This window comes from Bos indicus x Bos taurus, chromosome X (assembly GCF_003369695.1).
Source record: "Bos indicus x Bos taurus breed Angus x Brahman F1 hybrid chromosome X, Bos_hybrid_MaternalHap_v2.0, whole genome shotgun sequence".
NCBI classification, from domain to species: domain Eukaryota; kingdom Metazoa; phylum Chordata; class Mammalia; order Artiodactyla; family Bovidae; genus Bos; species Bos indicus x Bos taurus.
In genome coordinates, this window is record NC_040105.1 from 32,811,570 (window position 1) to 32,835,973 (window position 24,404).

General features: G+C 36.1%; 1 protein-coding gene across 8 annotated transcripts in view; it reads right to left on the bottom strand.

The window, feature by feature from the left end:
* The window catches only part of DMD (dystrophin), a 2,656,945-nt gene that overhangs the window by 2,360,524 nt on the left and 272,017 nt on the right, over nucleotides 1-24,404 (bottom strand). The window contains exon 1 of one of the 8 annotated variants that reach the window (XM_027533575.1): nucleotides 5,248-6,080. The exons of the other annotated variants lie outside the window; for them this stretch is intronic. Within the exon in view, the coding sequence (XP_027389376.1) occupies nucleotides 5,248-5,254 (7 nt within the window). The 5' untranslated portion in view covers nucleotides 5,255-6,080. Of the gene's footprint in view, nucleotides 1-5,247; nucleotides 6,081-24,404 lie in introns of those variants that run through there. 8 annotated transcript variants of the gene reach the window in all.

The following is a 24,404-nucleotide window of genomic DNA, read 5'->3' on the forward strand; positions in this document are numbered from 1 at the left end:
ACAATATTTGAACAGTAACACTAAAAGTAACTTAATCTAAGCAATTAGGTAAAATCAGCCAGATCAATAGGCTTAGGACTTCCCTGGTGGCTCAGATGGTATAGCATCTGCCTACAGTGTGGGAGACCTGCGTTCAATCCATGGGTCAGGAAGATCCTCTGGAGAAGGAAATGGCAACCCACTCCAGTACTCTTGCCTGGGAAAATCTCATGGACGGAGGAGCATAGTATGCTACAGTCCATGCGGTCACAGAGTCAGACACGACTGAGTGACTTCACTTCAAGCAGATATTATAGGTAAGTCACTGATTTCAGAGATCTCAAATTTTCTTATAGACATCATAAACAAACATTCCTCAGCAAGTAACATCTCTTAACAGATTAACTGCCAAAATGGCCCCCTCATTAACTCCTAAGCTGTGTATCTGAACCACTTTGCAAAGTTTGTAATGCTTACATATAATGGGTGATCACAACTTCTGTTTATGGTCTTTGGCTGATATTTAATGGTTGGTTAGCTTGTTCTAGACATGTGACTCAATGAGCAAAAAAGCAAAGTCCCCTTACAGACTAGAGATGAATTCAGCAAACATTTTATTATTAGGAAGGGCCCGATAATTAATCTTTTTGGCTTTGTGGCCCAAATGGTCTCTCCATCATTACTTAATTGCTGAGTTAGCATGAAGACAGACGGAACAATCTGTAAATAGAGGTGCTGCCTGCCAATTAAACTTTATTAATAGACACTTATATCAAAATTTTATACTTTTTATATTACAAAATATTATTCATCTTTTTTAAAAATAAGAAATATAGAAACCACTGTTAGATGGCTAAACAGAAATTACTATGGCATGTGGATCATAATTAGCTGACTCTGGCATGGAGACACTCAAAGAAATATCTGAAAAGGGGAATGTTATTTATGTAGTGACTAGACTCAAAGATTCTTAAAATTAGAAATGATCTCAGATGTCTTCTTCACATTCTCTTTAACATAGGAATTCCACTCCCAGCAATGAACACTTCAGAAACAAGGAGCACAGTATCTCACAAAGTAGTCAATTCTTTGCTTAAACAACTATTTAAAGAATTTTTTTTCCTCACTACAAGAGAGGTAGAAATGAGTCTAATCCCTCTTCCACACTGTAGCTCATCTGACATTTGAAATTGGTCTAACTTTTTAAAATTGTTTTTTCCTTCAAGCATTCATTTTTTCCTTTTTCTAGAACCTTCAAGAGCCCTCAACTGTTGTAGCTTCTAACACCCTTCACCAATCATCCAGACACATTTTTTTTTCCACTGAACACTTTCTCAGTTGTTAAACTTTCTCTTAGACCATGGTATGCCTCTGAAAAAGTTCCTTCTAAAATTCATTCTCTCCTTTTTTCATTCCTTCCAGGAAGGGTACATTTCTAACAGCATTACTTTGTTTTCTTTTGTTTTGATGTCATATGAGACTGTGACTGATACTGAAATAGGGCCAACAAAATCATTGTCTTTTTCAATGAATAACTGCTAAGCTTTAACTCTTTAACATATTGTACTTGTAGGAACGATTTTAGAACTTTAGTGCAAGAGGTTATTTCTCCTAAAATATTATCTTTCTTGTGTCATCAGATTTTCTAGGTGATCCTAATCCTTTGGTACCTAATAATTCATTTATTTTCTTAGTTGGGCAAACTATTTTGATCTTCCTTCTTGTTTTTGATATTAATATTTCACAGGGCAAATATCAAAGTCAGAATTACAGGTCACGCTATGAGAGGTTAGTTCCAAGTCCAATAGATCCCATTGGACAGAACTCTGTAATAGCCCGTGAGAGCCTTCCTTCTTGGTTTACAATGAGTCATTAATTTATAGAACAAGACAGAGCAGTTTATCAAGGTAATTAATCTACCAGACATGTCAAATGGCAAATCTATGTCCATTTTGACTATATCATAAAAACCTTCAAAAAACTCTATAATCAAAATAATTAGCCACACCCCAATACTGTTTCTTAGAACTCTGGAGAATTACAGCCTGCATTACCTTACTCTTCATTCTAAACCATCTTCCTCAAGAATTCTCAGCTTTTCCCAGGGAGGGAAAAATATTGCTTATTTTTTCTAAAAACAAAACAAAATAATTCCAATAGAGATAGTTATTTAATTCCCCCAAATTTTGTCCTTTTCCATTTTAGTTTGTTAATTCCAGGACAAAGTTAAAATACTGTCATGGCTCTCTTTTTAAACAGTTGGATTTTTTTTCAGAAGTATGTGTGTGTCTGTGAGTACACACTCATTTACATGGCTTATTTGTGTCTTTTTTTGTTGTTGTTCTTAAAATATAGAAGACATGAGAATTGGAGAATAAAAGAAAGGGGCAAGCTTCTCAGGAAAACTACTTCAAAGCACATCTCTTAACTGATAGTGTCTCCCACTGCTCATCTTTCTAAACAAGGAGCAGTACATCTGAAGGCAGGCCACTCCGTCATAAGTAGGTATTTTCACTAGAGAACATTATCATTAAAGGATAACAGAGGAACAATTTTGATTAAAAAATAATGTTGCCCAATAAGATTTTTACCTAAAAGAAACAAATAGTTGCTATCTTTGCTTTTGTAATATAAATGTCTTTTAAAAAATCCAGGTTTGTAGAAGATTGGGGAATACCCACAGAGATTTACGCATAAATTTCATACTTTAAAAATATTTAAATATTCATAGTGCATTTCATTTGTCTCACCTCTCTTTCACATACTATTTTGATTTTTATGCATTTATTTTTCTTTTATTCCCCCTAAATCACTTCAGGAAATACAGAATTAAGCAACTGAGATTTGGAGACTTCATATGTTATCAGTGTCCATGCCAATCTTGTTCCAGGGTCAGCAAGATCAGCAATAATTTCCAACTCATAAATACGTTCAAAAATAAAGGGATGCCTGCTCTTCAGGTGTGCAGCCCAAAGCCTCTAAGATTTCATTAATAATCAACAGCTGGTGCCACCTAGTGTCTGTCCTCTTCATTCATCAGTGGAATCAAATACAGAGCACTTCCTAATCACAAACGAAGCTGCCTGAACGACAAACAAACAAGGTCTGGGGAGTCCTGTGGCTTATTTAAACTACACTATCTTCATTGAAAGAAAAACCTTCTTTTAAAAGTAACTATGGTAACAGCAGGGTGAAGCTAACAGGAAGCTCACATTCTTCTCACAAAAGACAATTCACAAAAGGAGAGTCCCACTAAAGATGTAATTTAAAAGAGTTTTTCCAGACTTGAACTGTCACTAAACATGGTTATCAAAAGTTGAGTAATACGATGGACAGAAGAGAACCGAGTTCTAAACAAGAGTTTAGATACAGCTGATTTTTGTCAACCAACCAACAGATAACCCTCTATCACTGTGATGCCAAATTTTGTTAGTCTGAGTTCTCAAAGATCAAACAAGTACTGTAACAGACCGTGCCAAACACGTAGAGTACTCAAAAGTATTAACAGGAGATAATGAGATTGCCTGAACCACATTAATTTAAAAAATATTTCCAGCTAAAACTATACATCTAGGAAACTATTTTCTTTCCTGCTATACATATGAATTATGAATTACATATTCAACACCGTCATGTATGCTTCAAGGTTAAAAAGTACTTTTCCAAATCCCTATTTTTCAAAACGTAAGTTAGTAATTAATTTGGATGAATCCAAGTAGTATAATTAGCTCATCAGTTCCTAATTATTCACTGATATTTAAATACATGTTGTTTTTAAGTCACTCTTTCTAAGAGGAATACGTAATTGAAAAACATGGACTAACGTTCAGGGGGAAAAGTTACATAACAGCCAGTAGTGTTCCTTGACCAGATTGACTGAGATATTATAATTACTACAGAAAAGGTATAGCAAATGTATGAGCAATACTGTGTACACTGAAAAGTCATGTTAGGTGTTCATACATGATAGTCTATTAACTTGGATCAATCATTTAGCTAGTCAGGTTACAAGGGAAACTGGGCAGAGAGATCAAAGATTCTCTATCATATAGATAGTTAACAATCACGCTTTTCATACTTAGGGAAATAAATTTCTGTATTATTTGACATCTGTTTTAAGCAATTACTTCTTATAAACAGCTTTGAATGTTTTATTTTCTTGTTACCCTAGTGGTGATAAAAATTATTTCAATATGTTTGGTCCAATATATAGTCACTGACAGATCCCCAAGACAGCGTATGAAGACAGAATATGGAAACGATGGAGAGTTTCTACAAAAAGCTAAAATTGTCCCTCTTTTCCTCAAAACTTTATTTTTGGAGCCTAATACAGCCCAGGCTCACGCTCCATTGGTTTAAAAGTACTTGTAAGTATAATCCACTGACTGTAGGGGAAAGAAATATTGCAAAACAGCAAAAGGCTTCTAAAAATTGTACGCAGGCAAGAAAGAATGTAAGACAAAACTCATTAAGGTTCCAAAGTTATTAAATAAATAAGTGCTCCAATATTCAAGAATTTATAATTTTCTGTCATTTTTCATTAGCAGCTTTCAAAGCCCTATCCGAAACAAGCTGATACAGAGAAATTAAGAGCAGTAATCAAGCGAGAAATGATAGACCAGCTGGGTCGACATCAACTTGGCAAAACGTGAATACAGTTCAATAGCTGAAACAGATGCTAGAGTTGTTGAAAAACCCTGCAGGAGATATTGATGTATTTTCTTCATATAATGCAGAATGACTGAATAAATGTCAAAAGCTAGAAATGAATGAGGAGAAAAGACTGACAGCCAAACTCCTTATAAAACAGAAACCAAGTGTAACAATTTTCAACCTATCCAAACATTCTATACATTCTCATTTTTCTCAATGTCTGAATATGCCAATAAATCAATCAGTCCTTGTAACTAAATAGCATGTAACTGAGCTGGGGTAGATTTCCCCAAAGATCCCCCCCACCACACCACCTCATCATCATCTACCTGGAGAAACCTAGACTCTTGAAAAATACTTTATTCTAACATCTTCTAACACTGATTTCTATCCCAGAAGTGTTTCCCCGAGGTTGGAGTCAAGCACATCCCCCCCAAAATCTAACGCAGCACAAGGAAATTTTAAAATCCATTCGGTAAAAGCAACACTGTTTGCAGAGTTTGAAGAGCTCGGCAACAAACCCCAGCTACCAACAGCTGCTTGTTCAAACATATGCTTTGTCATGGTCAGCTTCTAATTGTATTCATAATGATGTAATAGCTTTAATAATCCTACCTTCCATGCCAGCTGTTTTTCCTGTCACTCCATCATGCCAATAAGTTGGCTGCTGTAACAAATCAAGATAGTGCAAAACAGCATCTTTCTCCTGATTCTGTCATCTTCCTGAAAGCATTCTATTACTGCCGACTGCTGGGAACCAGAAAGTCTATTTGAATTCCAACAGCTCCCCTTTCGCATGATTCAAGTTAGGTTAGGTGGGCATGCCTAACATGATTCTCTCAGTCATTTATTATGCAGCTGCTACAACGTCGGTGTGGTAACCACTCTGACTATCTGATACGTCAGTCGAACAAAACCTACACCTCGGAGCAAACACACGAGCCAGAGCAGCGTTCTGCATTTAACGAGCGTTCTTCCTGCCTAAAAAGCAGGGGATCTGCAAATCTCTTTCAGTATCTACTCTATCCTCACTATGGATGCAAAGCCTCTGGATTAAATTATTTTCCTAACTATACCAAGAGTAGAGTTCCTTTGTCACACATCATATTATTCACACAGAAATTTTGGCTAATTTTCACTTCTCTTCACAGCCTTTAAAGGATAAAAAACTCTCTCTTCTGCTTGTACTTTTGAAATAGTGATGTTGTGTGCTCAGTTCCACATCTCTGCTTTAATATAACATAGCATACACTCTCTCAAATGGAAATTGTCTCTTGTAAATCTATGGAAATTTTTCCAAGAAGAGGGATTATTTTTCAAGAAAATATTTATTTTGCACCTTGGAGAAATTTAAAGTCTGGTATTCTGTGTATTTCTCCTAAGAGTGGAGAAATTTTATACTTGAAATTTTGACTTAAGAGAAGTGCTTTCTTTACAAGAGATTAGCTGATTCTCTCAAGCAACTTATTTACCACATAAATATCATTTTAGAAAAAATGCATTTTCTATTTTTCAAAATACCATTTGTGAATCAATATATATATATTTTAAATTACCACTGCCATCATCTCTACAATATTAATTTCATCCAAAATCTCTAAGTACATCTCTCTCTTGTAGGGTTAATATTTATAATCTGAAACTATGAAACAGAGAAATTGAAATGTTTTCATAAGAAAAATTCTTTAAAAGGGAGAAGTGATAAAATCTTACGTTTCCTTTCAACCACTACTCAAAATTCAGTTTAGTAAGGGTATCCCTCACCCCTATGAAATGTAAATAGCTTGTTGGGTTTCTATTATGAAACTATAAGCAATAACTCATTGATCATGTGTGAGCTATGCCAATGTCACTGTTCTGAAATACTGTTTCCCTAAGTGTGTGTGTATACATTTAGCTATACTACTTCCATTTTAATTTTAATGTAACAAACACAAATAATCCTTATATATTAAGACATACATAATAAGTAATTTAGAGTTTATTATGCTCAATTTATAAATGCCAGGGGTAAAAAAATCTCAAAGAGAAACTGAGTCCATTGGAACCCAACAAAGTTCCTCTAATATCATCCCATGTAGCAGTTTTGAAAACTAATACAATTATGTAAAGTTTAAAAATAAAATAAAATTAATTAAAAAAAAAGATACACAAATAAAATGTTAACTAGAAAAAAAAAAAAAGAAAATGGTAGTTTATCAAATTACTCTTAATTTACAAAACAAAAACAGACTTTTGTGCTCAGCTATCTTAGGTGTGTGTATGTCTCCAGTTTCCACTCTTGGCTCTCCTCCTTCCCTTCACACTCTGTTCCAGCCACAATGAACTTCTTTCTGACCCTTTATAAGACTGTGCCTCTTACTGTCTCTGAGATAATTGCATTTTCTATTTCACCTTTCCATAAGCCATCTCTCACTTTTGATTCCCTACCTTCTATCCAATATTCAAGTATCAGCTTGAAACATAATTTGCTGTTGGCATTTTTCTTCCCCTAGATAAAATTATATTCCCCTGCTATGCAGTTTCATAGTACCTTGTACTTCCTTTGTCTTCATCATCATAATGGCAAATACTTATATAGCAGAAGGGGGTGGGTGCTGTTCTCACATATGCAACATATATATCTGTGTATATCTATCTCTTACTACCATATTAATACTTCTTCATTCCTCATATGGAACCTACGAGGGCGATTATTATTACATGCATTTTATCCACGAGGAAACTGAGGCTCTGAAAAGTTAAATAACTTGGCCTAGGTCACACAACTTTATTTAATTTTGCATTTCCTGATAGAATATTCGTTCTTGAGACTGGAGATTATGTTGGTTTTGTCCATTGCTAAATCCTAACGCTAATGCAGTATCTGGAAAATATGATGCCATTCTCCACTCATCCAGCAGAACTTGCTTTGCACAACGCACTGGAGTATGCACAGGTCACGTGGTGACAGTGAAAACAGATATGAATCTTATTTTCATAGAGTTCATGGGTGAGGGCAAGAGGTCTGAGGTTCCACAGATAGAATTCAGACATCTATTAACTTGGATGAGAGATGTATTACATCTATATTTTCATCAGCCTCTAGCATTGTTTTCATTTGTGTGTGTATGCTACAAACCACAGTAGCATAAGCAGCATATGTGCTTTTTTCTGGAATAAAAGTCACAGAATTTTCACATCACTGCAATAGATGCTGCATATATCCCCCAGTATTCTTTTACATTCATTACTTTGAAATTATGGTAATCATTAATTCCACCACTCTATTGTGTTACTTAATGTGTTAATAGGAAGTATGTATATTATTATACCACAACTTTTAAAATATTTAAAAACTTGATATCAGTACAACTGATTTCTGTTACACTCCTAAATAGCTTGTGTATTTAAATATAATTTAGATACACTAAATTATCAAGTGTTTAAGATGTTAAGGCTTTAATATGATCCAGCAATTCCACTCCTGGGCATATATCCAGACAAAAATATAATTTGAAAATACACATGTGCCCCTATGTTCATAGAAGCACTATTCACAATAGCCAAGGCAATGGAAATAACCTAAATGTCCATAGACAGGTGAATGGATAAAGAAGATGTGTGGTGTGGTGTTACACACACACATATACATACACACATATCTACACAATGGAATACTACTCAGTCATAAAAAGAGTGAGATAATGCCATTTCCAGCAACATGGATGAATCTGGTGATTATCATACTAAGTGGAGTAATAGAAAGATAATGACAAATACTGTATGATATCACTTATATGTGGAATCTAAAATATGATGCAAATTAACCTATCTATGAAACAGAAACAGACTGTGAGACATAGAGAACAGACTTGCAGTGGCCAAGGGGAAGGGGTGTGAGGGAGAGATGGATTGGGAATTTGGGATTAGCAGAAGCAAACTACTATATATAGGATGGGTCAACAAGGTCCCTTGTATAGCACAGGAAACCATAATGACAAAGAATATGAAATAGAATATATACACATTTTTGTGTGTGTATGTAACTGAACCACTCTGCTGTACAGCAGAAATTAGCACATTTAACATAAACTATACTTCAATAAAAATAAGATTCTAAATGTATATACATAAAAGATGTTAGGGCTTCACACTTTCCCAGGTGTCAAAGGGGTCCATGCCAGAACCCCTGGCCTAGAGGATAGGAGAATACAGCATACTGGTTTATATCATTATCTCCAATATCTGACAACCTGGGTTCAAATCACATATGCATGATTTAGTGTTGATGTGTTATAGGGCAAGTTATCTTCAATTTACTCTTCCATGAAATAGGAATAATAATTGGTCTTTTGTATTCTTGCTGGGAAGATTAAATCAGAATGACTGTGAAACACTTAGTAGAAGGCCTCACATTTTAAAAGTTTTAATGACTGTTATGTATTATTAATGGAAATACCAGATATAAAGCTATTATGACAAATAAACTGTGAAATATATACAAAGGATTTACAAAGTTTCTTAGCACAGGAACTGGGCCTCTCATTCACTAGCAATGGAAATGTAAAATGGTAAAAACCATTTTGAAAACCAATTTGGCAATTTGCTAAAAAAGGTAAATATATACATACTTTAAGAGCCACCGTTACCACTCAGAGAAAATGAAAAGCATATGACCACTTAAGAAAATAACTATACATGAATATTCATAGCAGCTATATTTGTAATAGCCCCAACTGGAAACAACCTCCATATTCATCATTCTGTGAATGGATAAACAAACTATGGTATGTCTATATAGCAGAATACAACTTTGCCATGGAAAGGATTGGTCTATTGATATATGCACCACCATGAATAAAGTGCAAAAGAAGCATACTCATTGAAAGAAATCAAACAAAAAGAGTATGTGCTGTGTGATTTCGTTGACGCAAAACTCTAGAAAGTGCAAATCAATCTGTAGTGACAATAAACATTTTAGTGGTTGCACAGGGAGACTAAAGGTGAGGGTCAGGGAAGAAGTGCTATAAAAAGTCATGAATAAGCTTGTGAGGTGATGTACATGACCATTATCTGATTGTGGTGATGGTTTCATGGAGGTAGATATATAGACAGACTGATAAAAAAACAACATATTAAGTTGTACATTTTAAACATGCACATTTAATTAAATATTAATATACCACAATAACTATTAAAAACCTCTTTTTTATCAGACTTGAGATCATTCCAATTTAATTAAAAATATGAAGTAACATGGTATCACTTCCTTAAACTTTAACCTACAGAACATCATAATAAAGAATGCATGTTCTAAATAACTATCAACTACATGTAATAATCCTGATAATCCTAAGAAGGTAACTTTTTCCCCACCACCTGCTGTTATGTTATGATTGAATAATCTGAGTAACAGAGAATAATTCTGCCTTATTCAACATGCACAAATTTTTTAATTTATTGTGAGCATATAAACCAGTAAAACAAATAATTAGTCTGGTAGACAATTAACAGCTGCATAAAATCTAAGGTATTAATCAATATTAGCTTGTTGCCATGTAATTCCATGTTGCAGAGAACCTTGGGAGATACTTCCTTTGTGAAATAATGATTAAAGATTAAAGAACTTGATTTTATAAGTGAAGTGTTAGTCGCTCAATAGTGCTGAACCCTTTGCAACTGTAGCCCGTCAGGCTCCTCGGTCCATGGAATTCTCCAGGTAAGAATACTGGAGTAGGCAGCTGTTCCCTTCTCCAGAGGATCTTCCCAACCCAGGGATCAAACCCGGGTCTCCTGGATCTCAGGCAGATTCTTTATCTGATTTTTTAAGTTATCCTCATTTCATAGCAAAGGATATCATGTCAAACTCAATGAGTATTTTGAGGGGAAGACGGCTGAAGAGAAGTCAATTGAATCTATGTGACAATAGACTGAATACCATCAAACACATCCCCAGAACATTTTCTATTAAAAGTACTGACTTGGTAGAAAAGTTAGCCAGATCACTGAACTTTTAAAAATCATTACCTCAGTGAAGTTACAGTGGATCAAGGAAAAGTAGAAACCTTATCTTCAGAATTTGAATCTAACACTGTTCTCCTCCCCAGTCTAGATAAGCCAAAATATATGAGGATGTTGAAAACATACATACGTACACACACAAATGCACCACCCAGCAGCAGATCGTATCACAGTCTCATCTCTCCCATTGCTTCTTGTCACCCTTAGAACAAAAGCTCTTATTATACATGAGCAAAACTGACTTTCTCTTCTCTTCTCTCATGGTACTTCATATACCTTGAATTAATTTTCTCTAATCACAGTGGTTTTATTTCCCTGCAAACATTCCGAGATCATTCCCATCTGGGATGTTGTCATTAGCTGATTCTTCCTACCAGGAGCATCCTTCCATAGATATTACAAGGCTCACTCCTTTTCATCCAGATCTCTGTCCAAGTGTCACCTCCACAGAAAGCCCTTTCTGGACTTTTCTGTCTGAATTAACATTTAATTTAATCCTTCTGTATTTCCTTAACTCTGTTTTACTTTTTAAAAATAACACTTATATTACCACCTGACATCAAATTATTGATTTCAATCATTCATTCAAACTTTTCTTAATCATTTACTTTATGCCTGACACTGTCTGGGTGTTTGGAATAGTATTGCCTTCACAAAGCTTGTGGTTTTGTGGAAAACAGATATTGAACACAATCAAATGTGTGATTCAAAAAGGAATGTGATGAGTATAAGCATAAACAGAATATTTTTAGAGGCATATGATTGAAGGACTGCTCTTAAAAAATACTAAATATGTAACTAAAGGATATGTGGTAGTTAGAATAAAGATACAAAGTACTATAGGCAAAAGGGAATAAGGCAGGAATCCATTCAAAAACTGGAAAAAAAAACACATGATAATTGGAGTGAATGACAGGGAGAGTAAAACACAATGAATAGGATGAGGGTGTCAAGATAAGCAGGGTTTAGATCATGTGGGCCTCATTATCAGCCATGTTAAAAGTCCTGGAGTTTATGTCAGGAACATGGGGAAGTCACTGAAAGGTATTGAGTTACATGGTAAAACTGTATGTCAAATATATAAATCAGAATGTCTGGGATTAAAATGGGGTGCGGGGTAACTCTAGAAGTATGAAGGCTTGTTAAGAGGAAATTTCAGTACATCAGGGAAGATTACTACATCTACTCGCAAAAAAGAGAGGAAGAAGCAATAAGCTTCTCAGTCAGTTCAGTTGCTCAGTCATGTCCGACTCTCTGCGACCCTGTGAATTGTAGCACGCCAGGCCTCCGTGTCCATCACCAACTCCTGGAGTTCACCCAAACTCATGTCCATCAAGTCGGTGATGCCTAAAGATATGTAAAAGGGAGAACTGGTAGAAGATAATGATTGGAAACTGAAGGTTCAGGAATATGGAGGAGTAAACATTTACTTTCACATTTTCAACTTGAGCAATTAAAAGAATGGTGGCAATATTTCCCGGAAAAGCCAGGTTGGAAAATGACAATGACTTAATTTGTGTTTCTACTGAGTTTGATAAACTTGGAAGACATTCTAGCAAAAACAAAGGAGGACACAGATATTAGAGCCGAAATTTCAGAAAACAAACATTTTAGATATGCCATCATTTGATAGTAAATGAAGCTATCCATTTGAACAAAACCTGGATATGGAGCAAGCCAAGAAAAGAGACAAGAGCCTAAGATGGCACTCTGAGGTACTCTACCAATTAATGATTGGATGAGAAAAAAAGACTTACCAAGAGATTAAGAAGGAATGTCCAGAGGAAAAGAGGAAAAAATAAATAAAAACACATGGAGCATGGCATTCTTAAAGTGAAAGAAACAGGGAGTTGAATAAAAGAAGAAATTGTCAACTGGATCAAATAGGCTTAAGAGATGCAATGAGAAGAAGACTAAGTTCTGGGTTTAGGAACACAACTCACATGGTGAGCTGAATGTGAACAACTTCAAAGGAGCAGTAAAGGTAGAAGACAAGTAGAACAGATTGAAGAGTGAGTGACCAATGTGAGAAGACAACTAAAGAAGCCTTTGCAGGCAAGATATATGTTTGTTTTTTTTTTTAAACCTTATTTTTCCTGACAATATACAAATCTAGTTAAATATACATAATATTCTATACAATTTTCAAAACTTTAAGTAGCATTGATGACCAGGAGCGCTGATTGTCTGGTAGGGAAGATCAGACTGAATTTTTACTTACCCAGTTTATTACCCACACTTCCCCTGTACGCCACTACTCCCATACTCATAGGAGCTACAGTATGCCCACCTCTTTATTGACATGTTGTACCAGTTACTTAAAGACAGAAATTTAAATATCCAGCATGATTGTTTATATCTCAGATTCTCCATAGTTGTCTGTTTTGCTTCATTCATTTTGAAGTTACCTCAAAGTTCTATATGCCTATACATTCATGCTGACTTGACTCATTTTATCATTGTAAAGTGTGCCTTATCTCTCATAATACTTCATGCTTGAAAGTCTCCCTTGTCTGATACTAATATCACCTTATCAATATTCTTTTAGTTCACATTTAGTATGTATCTTGCAACCTATCTGTGTCATTATAATTAAAGTGGTTTTCTTCTGAACTGACTGTTCTGGCTATTTTTCCTCAGTATGACAATTTTTTTCTTTTAATCAATGTTTAATATGCACTCTATCAACCTGGCATTTTTCTTTGTCCTATTTCTTATTTATTTCTCTATTCTACTTTTCTTGCTACAGTTAATTACTGAATGTCCACATATAGTTGATATTACACCATTCACTGTTTTTATTGCTATTTTATTTATTGCTACTTTATTGCTACAATTATCTTTTATATTTACCCAATTTTTTTTTTTTTTACCATTATTGGAGTTCATTCATTATTTCAGGTCTGTTTATTTCTATCCAGAGTGATTTTTCTTCAGTCTGTAGAGTGTCTTTAGAATTTACACTAGTGTAGAGCTGCTGCTGCTACTAAGTCACTTCAGTCGTGTCTGACTCTGTGTGACCCCGTAGACGGCAGCCCATCAGGCTCCCTCATCCCTGGGATCCTCCAGGCAAGAATACTGGAGTGGGTTACCATTTCCTTCTCCAATGCATGGAAGTGAAAAGTGAAAGTGAAGTTGCTCAGTCATGTCCGACTCCTAGCGACCCCATGGACTGCAGCCTACCAGGCTCCTCCAGCCATGGGATTTTCCAGGCAAGAGTAGTGGAGTGGGTTGCCATTGCCTTCTCCAAGTGTAGAGCTACTAGTGATAAATTATCTCACCTTTTGAGGACTGAGACCATCTCTAATTGACCTACATTATTTTATAACTTTCTATTTAAATGACTGTAGATTGACATGAAGTCTTAGGAAATCATATCTGCATACTCTTCACCCACTTTCCCCCAGTGATAACAACTGGGGACCTACAGTACAATATCACAAACAGGAAACTGACAGTAAGACCATTTTATTTAGATTTCAATAATTTTGCATGCACATCCCTTCCTCCCTGCTTCCTTCCTTCTTGCCATGCAGACTGTTCAAGGATATTTTATCACATGTGCACTTTGTGTGACCATCACTGCAGTTTTAAGATACAAAACAGTTCCATCACAAGAAACTCTCATGCTACCCTTTTATTGCCATAGCCACCTCTCTTCTAACTTCTGGCTTCTAAAGAGTTACACAAATTAAAAAAAAAAATAACACAAAAAAGAAAGGAATAATAAAGATAAGGATCAAATAAATGACACTGAAAACCACAGAGATAATCAAGCAACTAAAAGATGATTCTTTGAAAAAAAAAAAAAAAAAGAAACAAATCTATAAATGTTGGCAATAGTGACGAACATGAGAAAAGACATAGATCATCAATCGTAGGAATGGAACAGGTGATATCACTACAGACCTCAGTGTCATTAAAAGGATACTTAGAGAAAACTAACAATAGATTTATGTTCATAAATTCCACAATTTAAAAGAAATGGAACAATTCTTTGAAAACCAGTAGCTATACAAACTTGACCAAGATGAAACAGACAACTATTAAATAGTCCTGTGGACAATAAAAAATCAAACATATAATTTAAAAGCTTTAGGAAAAGTAATCTCCAGACCTGGACGATTTTATTGGAGAAATCTACCAAACATTTAAAGAATTAACACTGATTTTAAAGACTCTCTTCAAAAAAATAGAAGAGGAAGGATTATTTCCCAACTGACTTTATTAGGCCAGTATTACCCTGACATTCAAAACTAGAAAAAAACGGGGGAATAAAAAAAACAGGTATAGGGCTTCCCTCATAGCTCAGTCGATAAAGAATACGCCTGCAAGGCAGGAGACCCAGGTTTGATTCCTAGGTCGGGAAGATCCTCTGGAGAAGGAAATGGCAACCCATTCCAGTATTCTCGCCTGGAGAATCCCATGGACAGAGGAGGTGGCAGGTTACAGTCCATGGGATTCCAAGAGTTGGACATGACTTGGCAATTAAACCAGCACCACCATAGACCTATATGCCCTGTGAATACAGAAGCATTAATTCTCAACAAAATTTAGCCAACAGAATTCAGCAATATAGAAAAAGGACTATATACCATTAGCACTGAAATGATTATAAATTCACAAGAAGTTACAAGGATAATTCAGAGAAGTTCCCTCTACCCATTACCTAGTTTCCCCAAAAGTTACTTCTTAAATATAGTACAGTTTCAAAACCAAGAAATGAACACTGGTACAAAGTAGTAAAAGGTATATATATAGTTCTAATCTATTTCATCATGTGAGTGAATTTGTGTAATTATCACTGCAACCCAGATACAAAATCTCCCATCATCACGAAAATCTACTCACTATGCATTGGTAGGCACAACCACACACTCTACACAAATTTACTAACCAATTATAACCATTAAATTGTTTTTCAACTCTAAAATTTTATTATTTCCACATGCAAGTTAATCATAGATTATGTAACTATATGAGGTTGGTCTTTTTCCCCACTCAGCATAATGCTCTAGATCCATTCAATTTATATTAATCAATAGTTAATTACTTTTTAAATTGCTGAGTAATTCAGTTAAGACTTCGCTGGTGGCTCAGACAATAAAGTGTCTGTCTACAATGCAGGAGATCCGAGTTCGATCCCTCGGTGGGGAAGATCTCCTGGAGAAGGAAATGGCCACTCAGTCGTGTCTGACTCTTTGTGATCCCATGGACTGCAGCACACCAGGTTTCCCTGTCTATCACCAGCTCCCAGAGCTTGCTCAAACTCATGTCCATTGAGTAGGTGATATCATCCAACCATTTCATCCTCTGTCATCCCCTTCTCCTGCCTTCAATTTTTTCCAACATCAGGGTCTTTTCTAATGAGTCAGCTCTTTGCATCAGGTGGCCAAAGTATTGGAGTTTCAGTTTCAGCATCAGTCCTTCCAATGAATATTCATCACTGATTTCCTTTAGGATGGACTGGTTGGATCTCCTCACAGTCCAAGGGACTCTCAAGAGTCTTCTCCAACAACACAATTCAAAAGCATCAATTCTTCAGTGCTCAGCTTTCTTTAAAGACCAACTCTCACATCCATACATGACTACTGGAAAAACCATAGCCTTGACTAGATGCAGCTTTGTTGGCAAAGTAATGTCTCTGCTTTTTAATATGCAGTCTAGGTTGGTCATAGCTTTTCTTGCAAGGAGCAAGTTTGTCTTTTAATTTCATGATTGCAGTCACCATCTGCAGTGATATTGGAGCCCCCAAACATAAAGTCTGTCACTGTTTCCATTGTTTCCCCATTAGCCATGAAGTGATGGGACGGATGCCATGATCTTAGTTTTCTGAATGTTGAGTTTTAGGCTAACTTTTTCACTCTCCTCTTTCACTTTTGTCAAGAGGCTCTTTAGTTTTTCTTTGCTTTCTGCCATAAGGGTGGTATCATCTGCATATCAGAGGTTATTGATTTCTCCTGGCAATCTTGATTCCAGCTTGTGCTTCATCCAGCCCATCATTTTTCATGATGTACTCTGCATGTAAGTTAAATAAGCAGTGTGACAATATACAGCCTTGATGAACTCCTTTCCCAATTTGAACCAGTCTGTTGTTCCATGTCCAGTTCTAACTGTTGCTTCCTGACCTGCATACAGATTTCTCAGGAGGCAGATCAGGTGGTCTGGTATTCCCATCTCTTGAAGAATTTTCCACAGTTTGTTATTATCCACACAGTCAAAGGCTTTGGCATAGTCAATAAAGCAGAAGTAGATGTTTTTCTGGAACTCTTGCTTTTTTGATGATCCAGTGGATATTGGCAACTTGATCTCTGGTTACTCTGCCTTTTCTGAATCCAGCTTGAACATCTGGAATTTCACAATTCATGTACTGTAGTAGTTGTCTATGGTATTCATATATACATTTTGTTTAAATATTCACGTAATATAGAACATTGTAGTTGTTTCCAGTCTTTGGCTATTAGAAACAAAGTTGCTATGAACAATAATATACAGATAGTTTTCTGTGAACACATTATTTCATTTCTTGGGGTTAAAGCCCAAGAGAGCAACTGCTATATCACAGAGAATTTGATTATACATACACACATACATGCAAACATGCACACACACATATATACATATATATTAAACTTCCAAAGTATTTTTCAAAGTAGCTCTACTACTTTGCATTCTCATTAGTATGTACGAGAGATCCAACTTCTCTGCATTCTGTAGGGATTTGGTGCTGTCATTGAATAAATATATATATTTAGCTCTTCTGATAAGTGTGTAGTGATATCTCACTGAGGTCTTAATATTCATTTCCCTAATGCTTAGTGATGTTGAACATGTAGAGTTATTCATGTGCTTATTTATCATCTATATATGTTGTCTTCAGTAAAAAGGTTGCTTCATTCCTTTTGCCCATTAAAAAAAAGAACTGGATTGTTTTTCCTATTTTTCATTTTTTTTTTAATTAGTACAATTGCTTTACAATTTTGTGTTAGTTTCTGCTGTACAACAGCCGAATCAGCTATATGTATACAAATATCCTCTGTCTCTTAAGCATTCCTCCCTTCCTCTGATCCCACTCCTCAGGGTCATCACAGAGCACTGAGCTGAGCTCTCTGTGCTATAGAACAGCTTCCCACTAGCTATCTATTTTACACATGATATTGTATATATGGGCCTCCGTGGCGGCTCAAAGGTAAAGAATCTGCCAATGTAGGAGACATGGGTTCGTTCAATCCCTGGGACGGGAAGATCCCCTGGAGAAGCACATGCCAACTCGCTCAAGTATTCTTGACTAGGAAATCCCATGGACAGAGGAGCCTGGCAGTCTACAGTCCATGAGGTCACAAGACAGTCAGACATGACTTAGTGGTTGAACAACAACAAGTATAGTCAATGTTACTCTCCCAATTGTCCCCCCTCCGCTTCACCCATCCCGTGTCCATATGTCTTTTCTCTACATCTGCTGTCTCTATTCCTGCCTTGCAAATTCAGTTTTCAGATTTCTTTATATACTCTGGCTAGGTTTTTTTTTAAAATTCAGATATGTGGTTTGTACATATTTTTTCATGTCTGGAATTTGTATTTTTATCTTCATAATAGAGTCTTTCACAGAGAAAATTTGTTTTATATTTTGATAGATTCTAATTTATCTATTTTTTTAAATTTCATAAATCATGCTTTTTATGCCATGAAGCTCTTCAACAAGCTCTATGTCCCAAATACTTTCTCCTGTGCTTTACTCTTTAAGTTTTACAGTTTTACATTTTTTACTTAAATTTGATTTAAGTTTGATTCACTTTGAAGTAGTTAATAAACTATGAGTTTTAATTCAAAATTTTGTTCTTTTTTTTTTTTCCTCTGGCCCATAGAGATCTAGTTGCTACAGCACTATTTGTTGGAAAGACCATACTATATTCCACTGAATTGCTTTGGCAATTTTGTCAAAAATAAGTTGGCCATACTTATATGGACATTTTTTCCATCCTCTGTTCTATCGTTCCACAATTACCAAACAATTTTGATCAGCAACACTACATAATAAATATTCAATTTATTGATTGAATGATTCCTCCCATTCTATTCTTATTTGTTAAGACGGTTTTAGGAGTGAATATATTTCACCTAAATTGTCAAATTTATGTGCGTAGAGGTTTTCACAGTATTCCGTTTTCATCCTATTGATGTTTTCAGGATTTTTAGTGATATTCTTGATATTAGTAATTTGTGTTTTTATTCTTAGTCTTTCTAGATGTTTGTCAGTTTTATTGATTTATTCATTTTGAATGATTTTTTGTTTCATTGATTTCCTCTTTTTGTTTTTATTTTGTTTTATACTTCTGTATTTCTTTCCTTCTACTTGCTTTGAGTTTACAATGCTGTTCTTTTTTCCAGTTTCTTGATGTAGGAGTTTAGATTAATAGTTTGAGACTTTTCTTTTCTAATTTATTCATTTAATGCTATAAACTTCCCCTACAGCACAGCTTTAGCTGAACTACAAAAGTTTACAATGAATTTAAAATTATCATTTTCATTCAACTCATGTTTGAAAACTTTTCTTGCAACTCCCCTTTCTGAATCATGGATTATATAACTGTCTTATTAGTTTCAAAATGTTTAGAGATTTTTTCCTATTATCTTTTTGATAACTATATTTAGTTTGATTAGAGAACACTGTATATAATTTCACTTTTTTTTAAAAAATGTGAATGTTTGTTTTATGGCCCAAGATAGTGTCTACACCTTGGTGTCTGTTTCATGGGCACTTAAAAAGATGGTATATTTTCCTAATGATAAGTGTTGTATAAATACTTAAGACATCTTGTTGTTAAGTTGTTAATGGTGTTAAGTTCTTTTCTATCCTTGATGATTTTCTGTCTAGTTAATCAGTTATTGAAAGTGGAGTTTGAAGTCTCCAACTGTGATTGTGTCTATTATTTTTTTCAATTCTATCATTTTTTTATTTCACATATTTTGCAGCTCTGTTGCTGGGTATAAATACATTTAGAATTGATATTGCTTCTTAGTGTACTGACACTTTTGTCAATATGTAAAACTTATGTCTGTATTTTATAATTTTCTTTGTTCTGCAGTCTACTATACCTAAGCTTAATTTAGCCACTCGTGTTTTCTTTTAATTGATGTATACAAGTTTATCATTTTCTATCCTTTTACTTCAGACTGCCTTTATCAATATAGTTTAAGTGACTTCATTTAGATACGATATTGGTGGATCATCTTTTCTTTATCCACCCTATATTATATCTTTATTATAATTATTTTTATCTTACTTTGACTAGATACACTTGCTGCTGCTGCTGCTAAGTCACTTCAGTCATGTCCAACTCTGTGCGACCCCAGAGATGGCAGCCCACCAGGCTCCCCCGTCCCTGGGATTCTCCAGGCAAGAGTACTGGAGTGGGGTGTCATTGCCTTCTCCGAGATACACTTGAGGCAATTATAAATATATTATGGCTTAAGTCTGCCAATTCATTACTGTTGATTTTTTCTCTGGTTCTGTTTCAATGTTTTTCTTGACTTCCTTCTGGTTACTTGAAAAAATTTTAAGATTCTTTATTATGATGTTTTTTTTTAGGATATCACTCCATATAGTATATTTAGTGGTTGCTTTAGGTAATACAATATACATACATAGCTTTTTACAATCTACTGATTTATTCTTTTACTACTTCTAGGAAAACATCAATGTTTTACTTCTTCCCTTTACCCTTCACACTTTGAAAATTTAACTATCTGAACTATTTCCTCCACACGTATTAAGCACCATATCAGGTGATGGTACAACTTTTGCTTCAACAATAAAATATGATTTAAGAAACTAATGGGAAGGTGAGTCTATTATACTTTTATCCTTATTTTTAAACATTTCAGTGTTCTTTCCAATCTGAGGTTCCAAGCATTTTGTTTGTGTTTGTTTGTTTGCTGTTATTTCCTTTCTGTTTAAACAACTTTCTTCAGTTGCTCTCAAGGACAGGATTGCTAACAACAAATTAGCTTAGGTACTGAAACCATACTCACAGAAAACTAGTCAATCTAATCACACTAGGACCACAGCCTTGTCTAACTCAAAGAAACTAAGCCATGCCTGTGGGGCAACCCAAGACGGGTGGGTCATGGTGGAGAGATTTGACAGAATGTGGTCCACTGGAGAAGGGAATGGCAAACCACTTCAGTATTCTTGCCTTGAGAACCCCATGAACAGTATGAAAAGGCAAAATGATAGGATACTGAAAGAAGAACTCCCCAGGTCAGCAGGTGTCCAATATGCTACTGGAGATCAGTGGAGAAATAACTCCAGAAAGAATGAAGGGATGGAGCCAAAACAAAAACAATACCCAGCTGTGGATGTGACTGGTGATAGAAGCAAGGTCTGATGCTGTAAAGAGCAATATTGCATAGGAACCTGGAATGTCAGGTCCATGAATCAAGGCAAATTGGAAGTGGTCAAACAAGAGATGGCAAGAGTGAATGTCGTCATTCTAGGAATCAGCAAACTGAAATGGACTGGAATGGGTGAATTTAACTCAGATGACCATTATATCTACTACTGCGGGCAGGAATCCCTCAGAAGAAATGGAGTGGCCATCATGGTCAACAAAAGAGTCCGAAATGCAGTACTTGGATGCAATCTCAAAAACGACAGAATGATCTCTGTTCGTTTCCAAGGCAAACCATTCAATATCACAGTAATCCAAGTCTATGCCCCAACCAGTAATGCTGAAGAAGCTGAAGCTGAACGGTTCTATGAAGACATACAAGACCTTTTAGAACTAACACACAAAAAAGATGTCCTTTTCATTATAGGGGACTGGAATGCAAAAGTAGGAAGCCAAGAAACACCTGGAGTAACAGGCAAATTTGGCCTTGGAATATGGAATGAAGCAGGGCAAAGACTAATAGAGTTTTGCCAAGAAAATGCACTGGTCATAACAAACGCCCTCTTCCAACAACACAAGAGAAGACTCTATACATGGACATCACCAGATGGTCAACACCGAAATCAGATTGATTATATTCTTTGCAGCCAAAGATGGAGAAGCTCTATACAGTCAGCAAAAACAAGACCAGGAGCTGACTGTGGCTCAGACCATGAACTCCTTATTGCCAAATTCAGACTTAAATTGAAGAAAGTAGGGAAAACCACTAGCCCATTCAGGTATGACCTAAATCAAATCCCTTATGATTATACAATGGAAGTGAGAAATAGATTTAAGGGCCTAGATCTGATAGATAGAATGCCTGATAAACTATGGAATGAGGTTCGTGACACTGTATAAGAGACAGGGATCAAGACCATCCCCATGGAAAAGAAATGCAAAAAAGCAAAATGGCTGTCTGAGGAGGCCTTACAAATAGCTGTGAAAAGAAGAGAAGTGAAAAGCAAAGGAGAAAAGGAGAAGAGAAGTGAAAAACAAAGGAGAAAGGAAAGATATAAACATCTGAATGCCGAGTTCCAAAGAATAGCAAGAAGAGATAAGAAAGCCTTCTTCAGCGATCAGTGCAAAGAAATAGAGGAAAACAACAGAATGGGAAAGACTACGGATCTCTTCAAGAAAATCAGAGATACCAAAGGAACATTTCATGCAAAGATGGGCTCGATAAAGGACAGAAGTGGTATGGACCCAACAGAAGCAGAAGATATTAAGAAGAGGTGGCAAGAATACACAGAACTGTACAAAAAAGATCTTCACGACTCAGATAATCATGATGGTGTGATCACTGACCTAGAGCTAGACATCCTGGAATGTGAAGTCAAGTGGGCCTTAGAAAGCATCACTACGAAAAAACCTAGTGGAGGTGATGGAATTCCAGTTGAGCTATTTAAAATCCTGAAAGATGATGCTGTGGAAGTGCTGCACTCAATATGCCACCAAATTTGGAAAACTCAGCAGTGGCCACAGGACAGGAAAAGGTCAGTATTCATTCCAACCCCAAAGAAAGGCAATGCCAAAGAATGCTCAAACTACCACACAATTGCACTCATCTCATACGCTAGTAAAGTAATGCTCAAAATTCTCCAAGACAGGCTTCAGCAATATGTGAACCGTGAACTTCCTGATGTTCAAGCTGGTTTTAGAAAAGGCAGAGGAACCAGAGATCAAATTGCTAACATCCACTGGATCATCAAAAAAGCAAAAGAGTTCCAGAAAAACATCTATTTCTCCTTTATTGACTATGCCAAAGCCTTTGACTGTGTGGATCACAATAAACTGTGGAAAATTCTTCAAGAGATGGGAATACCAGACTACCTGATCTGCCTCTTGAGAAATTTGTATACAGGTCAGGAAGCAACAGTTAGAACTGGACATGGAACAACAGACTGGTTCCAAATAGGAAAAGGAGTTCGTCAAGGCTGTATATTGTCACCCTGTTTATTTAACTTACATGCAGCGTATATCATGAGAAATGCTGGACTGGAAGAAGCACAAGCTGGAATCAAGATTGCCGGGAGAAATATCAATAACCTGAGATATGCAGATGACACCACCCTTATGGCAGAAAGTGAAGAGGAACTCAAAAGCCTCTTGATAAAGTGAAAGTGGAGAGTGAAAAAGTTGGCTTAAAGCTCAACATTCAGAAAATGAAGATCATGGCATCCGGTCCCACCACTTCATGGAAAATAGATGGGGAAACAGTGGAAACAGTGTCAGACTTTATTTTTCTGGGCTCCAAAATCACTACAGATGGTGACTGCAGCCATGAAATTAAAAGACGCTTACTCCTTGGAAGGAAAGTTATGACCAACCTAGATAGCATATTCAAAAGCAGAGACATTACTTTGCCAACAGAGGTTCGTCTAGTCAGTGCTATGGTTTTTCCTGTGGTCATGTATGGATGTGAGAGTTGGACTGTGAAGAAGGCTGAGCACCGAAGAATTGATGCTTTTGAACTGTGGTGTTGGAGAAGACTCTTGAGAGTCCCTTGGACTGCAAGGAGATCCAACCAGTCCATTCTGAAGGAGATCAGCCTTGGGATTTCTTTGGAAGGAATGATGCTAAAGCTGAAACTCCAGTACTTTGGCCACCTCATGCGAAGAGTTGACTCATTGGAAAAGACTCTGATGCTGGGAGGGATTGGGGGCAGGAGGAGAAGGGGACGCCAGAGGATGAGATGGCTGGATGGCATCACTGACTCGATGGACGTGAGTCTGAGTGAACACCGGGAACTGGTTATGGACAGGGAGGCCTGGCGTGCTGTGATTCATGGGGTCGCAAAGAGTCGGACATGACTGAGCGACTGATCTCATCTGATCCTTCATGTAAGAATTTTTTTTTTTGTACTATTAAATCTTTAAGCAATTTCTTCCTTGTCATGGAAATCTCATCTATTTGAATCCTTTGCATCCTATTTGTAATTTTTTGTGTTTCCCTGTTGATTTAGATGGTAAAGACTCTCTGTGCAATGCAGGAGACCTGGATTGGATCCCTGGGTCAGGAAGGTCCCCCTGGAGTGGGAAATGGCAACTCACTCCAGTATTCTGGTCTAGACAATCCCATGTACAGAGGAACCTGGTGGGCTACAGTTCATGGGGTCGCAAAGATTCGGACAGGACTGAGTGACTAACACTATAATTGTTTATTCCTGTCATATACTTAGTGCTAAATCAATGTGCATTGTATGAATTAATATTCTTTCACTTTACTTATGTAATCACTGCTTTAATCAGGTTCTGATAATCTTTCTTCTGTATAAATTCTTTCTTCCCAGTCTGTCCAAATTAAGTACTAGAACATCCGTTTTTAATTCCCCTGTAA